General features: G+C 33.7%; 1 protein-coding gene across 1 annotated transcript in view; it reads right to left on the bottom strand.

Annotated features, from left to right (window-relative positions):
- The window catches only part of LOC106468360 (4-hydroxyphenylpyruvate dioxygenase-like), a 43,611-nt gene extending 37,752 nt beyond the window's left edge, over window positions 1-5,859 (bottom strand). Inside the window, exon 1 of the mRNA XM_013928778.2 lies at window positions 5,777-5,859. Within this exon, the coding sequence (XP_013784232.1) occupies window positions 5,777-5,779 (3 nt within the window). The 5' untranslated portion in view covers window positions 5,780-5,859. The remainder of the gene's footprint in view (window positions 1-5,776) is intronic.
- Between the last annotated feature and the right edge of the window lie 2,122 nt (window positions 5,860-7,981).

Genomic DNA, 7,981 nt, shown 5'->3' with positions numbered 1-7,981 from the left:
GCGTCATACCTGCATATACTTGTAGGCCTTTTCCTTTGAGAAGTGGGCTGAAACAGAATGCCCAGTCGCCTATGTCCCAGTCCTAGCTTTGGGCGAATCTTTCATATCTCTCCAGGAAAGCAGCCATGCCATCTTTATGTTTATCAAATTTGGGCAGCTTAGGTCGGCTGGCTCCGACTCCATTGTCATTTATGAGTCCTTCTTCCTTCAGCTGGGTGAGTTTTACTATCTCAATTTGTGCTCTTATTCTCTTTGTTTCTAGTCTCTCTTCTCTCTATTTTTCTTCTTTCTCGAGTTGTCTCTTCAGTTGCCGTTCTTCTCTCTCTAGTTCTTGTTGTTGTTTAACAAACTCTCGTAGTTCACTGTCTTTTAACCCAAGTTGAGATCCTCTTTCTACCAGTTTATCAAAATCACCTCACATGGTTGTATAGCGTAATCGTAATCTCAACACTTTTTTCGTTACTGCTACAGTTGTGAGTATATAGGTCTACATATTTCCGCTGTCGTTCACGTTTTTTTTCCGCCGTTTACCACTGTATAATCCTGGCTGTGGCTCGCCAATTATCAGAATTTTAAATATATATAAGTATTTTCGCCAATTGTCAAAATAAAGGGCTTTTACTTATATTTCTCAATAATATAAATATATAGTGTTTTTTGGGGGGCTTAGGATTCTTCTACAGTAGGTGTCTGTGACTTTTTTGACGATAAATTCAACGATAAATGAACAGCATGCACTTCACTTGTTTTCAAAATAATATATATATATATAATATAATATATTTTCGGAACAAGTTAAATGTCTGTAAAACACTATAGAGATTATAGGCATATCATAAACCCTACATATATAGTTCTCTTCTTCTTCTCAGAAGTCCACTTAGGCCTATTCAATTGCTTTAGAATTTCAGTTGACAAGCCGAAATATCTTCTCCATTACTATCGCAATAGTATTCTGTGTTTGATTCACTTACAATTGTGGCGCGAGTTACCGTAATCGTTTGGTCTTCTTTCTTCTAAATATCCTCTGTTCCCTTTGTCAAGGTGTGCGCAAGCTGATTCAACTACTTTAGAACCACACTTTGACGGAATAAATTATTATTATCATCTCCTTTTCTACTGTTAGTCTTACACTAACATATCAATCGTTAGGCCTAACACTTCTGCGGTAGTTAACTTCTCGCCGAACTTTTCCTTGCCCGTAACTTTACTCTGTCTCTCTGCTGTTTTTTGTTCGTTTCACACTATTTATATGTTTATCACTTAATCGTCTGTCCGCTTCAAGAAATCTCTATATTCTCGACGTCAATGTATTGCACGCGACGTTCGACAGTCTCAACATCAATTACTTATGAACACAACTTCCTACAATTGTCTGCTTTTAACTCTTATTATAACAAACAAAACATTCACTCACAAAAATAAATTAATCAATAATATCTAAACTAAACAGTCTTTTATATCACGACATTCACAATAGCTGTTATTTACACCGAATAATGCTTTAAGTATATAGTATAAGTATATAAATATCCGGCATACTGTAACACAATTCAGGTTGAAATAAGTCCAATTAATGCGATTAATATTGATATTTGCAGAGAACGATACTACCACGAGATAAACTAGGCATATGGCGCATCTCACACATGCGCAGCCGCGTTGACGAGTCCCATTTTCTATTTCAAAACCGTGCCAATCGAAAAACTCCCTAATGTGAAAACCGTTTTAAAACAAAACGCGCTAAACAAGGGAAGCCAGATACCAAACTGGTTTCTGGCACAAATCAATCTGTATTTTAAAAACTGAATACGAGTAATCGTTCAAGAAACAGCAAGAGAAGTGACTGTTTCTAGTTATTTTGGCTCACAATCGTCAAGTTCTTCAAACAACCTTACTTTCTAAACATTAAACCAACTGGTACTTTAGAATTTTTTACTCAGTTTTTACTTAAAGAAAGGACATAACAATAAGCTCTTAGTACGTATGCAGGGAGGTGGCTTCGAGGGGGTCCGGCTGAACCCTCTATTTTTGTGATGGGGAAAAAATGCATATATTTATTGATTTTTCATTGGATGTTTGTAGATTTTAATGCAAATGGCTAAGTTATATTTCATACAATTAGTTAAGCTATATTTCATCAACATTGCTTCCAGATTTAATCTCATAGCACCTATTTTTTTACAAATTTTCATGCTTTGCATGTTGCACAATCTTTGTTGACTTGGCTTGTTGTTAATCATTAAAATATAAACAGATCGTGAGATTTTAAAATTCCTGGAAAAAAACGAGAACATTAATATGTACGATATAAAAATGTATATGAATTTCTAATAAGCGGCTACTCTTATCATTTTCAAACGCTTAATTCGCGAGATAGCACGCGAACTTACGAGATTTGACCTAACAAGGAGCTCAGTGATCACACTTTCACAAGCACCACCTTTTGGCAAAAACATTAGGGTTTGTTTTAATGTATTTTACGGGCAAATTTAGAAATCTTAGGGACAGCTATGATATTCTTAGGTTTTTTACATCAGAAACATACTTTTTTTTTTCAAACAAATAATATATAAACATGAGTGATTTTGTTCCATAATTCTGTTTACTCTGAATCATAGTCTTCAGCATCGGTTACCACTTCATACACGTTACCAAGGTGATGTGGAACTATGTGTGGAGTATGCTGATAATTCACTGGTAAAAACTGGCTTGAAACAGAACCTACATAATATTTAAATTCGATGACGAGGAACCCACTTTGAGACTAATAATGGCTGAAGACGGCTTGAATGGGTAATGAAGAAAAACTTTAATATAACAGCAAATGTACAACGTTCCGACAAGGTTTTGTCATCATAATATTTAGCTAGAAAACATTAATTCAGTAGATACAAAAACAAAAACGTGGATTGGATTTATATAATTCAGTTTCTTCGGAAAACACGAAAAATTTAGGAATTCCCAAACAAATTAGGACTATTTTACAGAAACTCCCTTTTAATTGACAATTGTTTTGGTACTTTTAGCAAAATCCCCAAATTCTACGAACTTTAGGGACATTTCAAAACCTGTTTCCCCAATACATAATTACTTTGTGTTCGATATTTTTCAACTTTTACGTAAAACATACCGCAAAATGGCACCATATCGTTTCCCCCTAAAATGGTTTTTGCACCCGGTTTTGAAACAAAACCTTTGATAAAGAAAGAACACGTGCTTACAAGTCACTGAAAGCACACAACTATTTTGAGGAAGAATATGTGCAAAAAATAAACAAAGGAGTGACTTCGAGAATTATTTTCTATGTCACAGAGAACATGACAGACATTTGTTTTTCTTGACCCTAATGGAAATGTGATGGATGTACAAGGAGTGGGGGATGTGTTGTAGCCTTTTTCTATTCATTATTTTGTAAATGGAAATTTGTTGATCAAGATATTACTTCATAAATAACCATCTATGTCACTGTTTGTAACCAGTGTAAAACTTCACCTGCTCGTGATAACACTTATCTCATGTATTATTGAAGTAATTATGCTAATAATAAAATATTAAGATCCCAACTCACGAGTTTACGAATTTACGTCACAAAGAAACCCAGCGTTCTCCATTACATCACTTGTCTAAACATTTAGGGAACACTCTGTTTTATAATAATCGTGGTTTGCTCTACATAGTGTATTACGCTGAATATAAATAACTTTAAATACACGCGCAATGAATACAAACAATCTGGACTGTATTTAAGGGCTAGAAATTCCCCCCGGTAACTTTCTGCTTGACCAGCGCCTACTATGAGTTAACTAACAATTGTCAAGTTTCAAAAATTAACTGAATTTAGGAAGTAAAGGAAAAGGAGGACCCTGAGACCCCCCCCCTTTCCAATTCTAGTTTTTTGGGAAACCCTTCTACTTCCAAACTTGGAGGTTTCTCAGATACAATTACATATCCTAACCGATAGAATATTTGAACAGCCAAAAACTTAAGATATATGTGAAAAAGAAAGTTTTATCCAGGTATAAATATTACAAACATATCCATAGTTGATATAATGGCTATAAAAAAGTATACAAAATTTCAGATTTCCGATATTATACATGCATACGACTCTTGAAATTTTATACAGTGTGTAAACAATCAACCAGTTGTAAACAAATGTACTGCAGTATCCCATGAGGAATTTTCTACCAAACATTTGGAAATATCTGTATATTGCATCTGAAGAAGAAAAGTCCACCTTTCGAAAGCGCTTTATATGGTTTTTATTCATTTCTATCAAGACTTCTTGAACCTACGTGTTTTTCTAAAATCATGAATGTCTACAAAATAAGTTATTTTGAATAAATCTGCAACAAAAGTCCCGCTTACCCACTGTCAATCAATGCCAATGTCAATCAACTTAATTGAATCGCATTATGACATTCATGTTTACGTTATCCCATTAAATTCGCAGTAAACTTGTTTTCCTTCATCAACGGTACAAATTACCACCAAGTTATCCGTCCCTTATTTCGAGTTGATAAGTTACGAGGAAAGTCAACAGCACCCACTGACAACTTTTGTTTGTTTGGTTTGTTTTTGAACTTCGCGCAAAGCTACACGAGGGCTATCTGCGCTAGCCGTCCCTAATTTAGCAGTGTAAGACTAGAGGGAAGGCAGCTAGTCATCACCACCCAGTAGCTTACGATTGGCGATAGGTGGTGTTACTAGTTTCTCCCTTAAAAATTAGGAATTACTAGCGCAGACAGACTCTGCGTAGTTTTGCCCAAAATATAACCCATAACAACGGTTTACACGTTTTGCGCATATATTTCCAATGCCACCTTGCAAGCTCCTCGCGACCAGGTGTGAAAGTTAGCAGAGCCCGAGGGTTGGAACACACTAATAATATAAGAAGCTGGTGGTTAGTGCAGTTTCTATTATTTTATGAAACACTGGGAACACTGCTAGAGGTGACATGTTACATTAACAGAATAGAAAGATTGACATCAAGGATTTGTTGACGTTTAAGTGTTATCGCTACTCTTTTTCTATGTATAAACATATTGGTTCTTGTTACATTTTAATATGACTACTTATATTCGACAAACTTCTAATGCGATTATTTTTGTCCTGTCAAATGGTAAACACAAAATGACACTCTTAAAACGGACTGCTATAATTAGCATAAGGGTAATTTTTAATTATCGCCTTATGACTTCATTAATTTATTTCAAGTTTAATGACTTTAGAAGATCATGAGGAAGTCGTAAACAACTTTTTATAAACTCAGCTTCTCGTAGGAATAAGCTGTTGATTGTAAACTATGACGTTCCCTTGTAGTTACGTTGTACTAAAAACATGTTTTTTGCGGTCTATAAATAACTAGGTCATTTGAAATACGCTCAAAAACAAACTAGTTAAATCTGTTTTGAGATAATATTCGAGAGATGGTAGTTTTATTTCTGTACACGAATAGCTGTCTCAAAACTTCACATTGTTCGTAAGTAGGTATTTCTTAAAAAAGCAAAGAGTTAAATCCGTGTTTCAATTGGTTTAAGGCAGTAAACAAACCAAATAGTCTCAGTTAATATCAATATCCTGGAATTACACTTACAGACTCAAAATTCCAAAGGCTTATCTTATGACTAATATGGATTAAAACATATTATTTGGACATATTAAAGCATTATAAAAATTAATTGAAATACCAATGATTAGAAAAAGAGCTATAAAACCACACCAACATTAAGTTATTTAATTTTAAATAGTTAAGAAAAGAACCAATTCTTACCATTCCTTCTTTTCACGAAGTCCCTAACTCGTCTTACGTTCTCACTTTCCATCAGCGGTTGATAAAAGTCAGGTGCTTAGTAGCTTTAACGTGGTTGGTTAGATGGAAATATCGTCTGAGATACTGTCGAATCAAAAGCCGATTCGCTTGTGCGATTCTCGAAAAAAGAATTATCATAAAATTTCGCAATTCAACTTACATTAGATACTTATCTAATAATATTCGATCCATACTTGAAGAAGATAGTTTATATATGTAACCATTACCATTACAAATGGGATTAAAAATGTTTTAGGACATTGAACTCAGTAGGCCTGATGAAGACTCTATACAGAATACCAAGCGAGGTGAAACATAGCCAAACAAAGACACTTTTTCTTTATGTATTTAGCTTTAAAAATGATCTGACATCTGTTTAATGACAAAAGAAAATGGACGAACGTAAATACAGTTTATTTACCCTTACTTACAGTTGAAAATATCGCTAACGGTGAAAGTAGCCGACTAATGAAACAATCTATTCTAATCACTATAAGAACGTAAGTAGAATATATTAGATTAGCTGTGTTCATTACTAGATTGATTTTTGATTCTGATCTAAGCTTGCTCTGATCAGAAGTTGGTGTTAACAAGAGATTCGTTGCTTTTTGTATGCAATAATTTAAGCAGTTGACAAATTTTACATCTTAGTGCCACATAACCGATAAACTTCGTTTACTACGTTTACTCTCAACCCATTTAAGCCTTTTTTGAAAAACTACTGTACTGCAAGCTTTCAAATTAAGTTATCATTCTGTAGAGAATCTGAACTCTGTAGTTAATACGAAACAAGTAGGGACGCGTAATATTATTATTAGTTACTTTGTAATTCTTCATCTCTGACATAAATGTTTATTTGCTTGAAACAATGGATTTGAGGCGAGGGACTGAGAAATCAATTTAAAAAACGCTAAGTGGGGAAAATATATTTTCGAAAAAAAACAACATAGGATGAAACCTACACCAGGTGGCGATTTGAGAAACCACAATTGCTGATGTCAATTCGATATTTTCCTTTCATGCATAAACGTTTACCAGACTTTTGAATTTTCTTTCATGTATTTCTCAAACAGGGGTTGTCGTCGAAGGTGGACGCCAAACGAAAAGGGAAATATAAAACAAAATGAAGTAAGAAAAAACAAAAATCAACTTCCTGTTCAAATAATAATTTCTGAGATGAAATAATATATCAATATTTTTAGTAACAGAATCATAAGGAAGTGAAAAAGTGTACTAAATTTGAAGAGGGGCACGCCAGCTTCAAACGTTTGAAAATCACTTGTTTATTGCATGCGTAAGTTTTCCTGGTGGCTGTTTGACACATCACGTCAGTTATAGTAGTATCTACAGGATTGTTAGAGATACACGTCCGTGAATATTTAGAAGGTTACAGATTATTGTACGTGTTTAATGCAATTTAAGCTATAAGTTTTCAACGTTTAGACATCCCATTTGATTTCGTAACCTTAAAATTTATATGTGTATTATACTTAAAGCCTTTAATTGGATACGAATTATTAATTTTTTCTACATTTTCATAGACACATTTTTGCTATATTTAAAAATGTCATTGGTTTTACTTCTCAAATTTTCAAAAAAAAACAACAACTAAAATTAAAACGTCAAAGCCTATTATAATATCCGCATTCGCCAGCTTACCGCTTGGTGGGCTAGCTACTAACAGTTTTGTTTTGTTTAAATTTTTGAAACATGATTCATCTTTTTTTCTTTGGCAATGTACCAACTGTTTTTAAGAGAAACCTGAATTAAATCTACTGACATGTTTTGAAATTCGCTGGATCATAAGACCAATTACATGGTAGAAAAAAAAAAAAGATCCAGTTCAATCATGTGAATTGTCATTTTGTGCAAGAACCTAAGAAACACGCACGTGGCGTGAAGGATTAAAAGTCCGTTACTATTATAGCTGCCAATGAACACTTCATAATTTTAATAAGTTAGCCTTCATTTAACAGCTAAAATAACGTATATTTTCATTTATAAATGGAAAACGTTTTAACTCGCAATAACCTTCATAACAAACGGCTCGATACTCCTCATATGCTTGATTTACAAACAAAACAAAAACAATTGTATAATACATTTTCAATATTTATAAAATGAATATGTTAAACGTTGTTGGAATAAGAATTACATGTTTTCGGG

Source organism: Limulus polyphemus, unplaced genomic scaffold (assembly GCF_000517525.1).
Source record: "Limulus polyphemus unplaced genomic scaffold, Limulus_polyphemus-2.1.2 Scaffold2979, whole genome shotgun sequence".
Lineage (NCBI taxonomy): Eukaryota > Metazoa > Arthropoda > Merostomata > Xiphosura > Limulidae > Limulus > Limulus polyphemus.
Note: the sequence above shows the minus strand (reverse complement) of the source record. Positions and strands in the feature narration are given on the sequence as shown.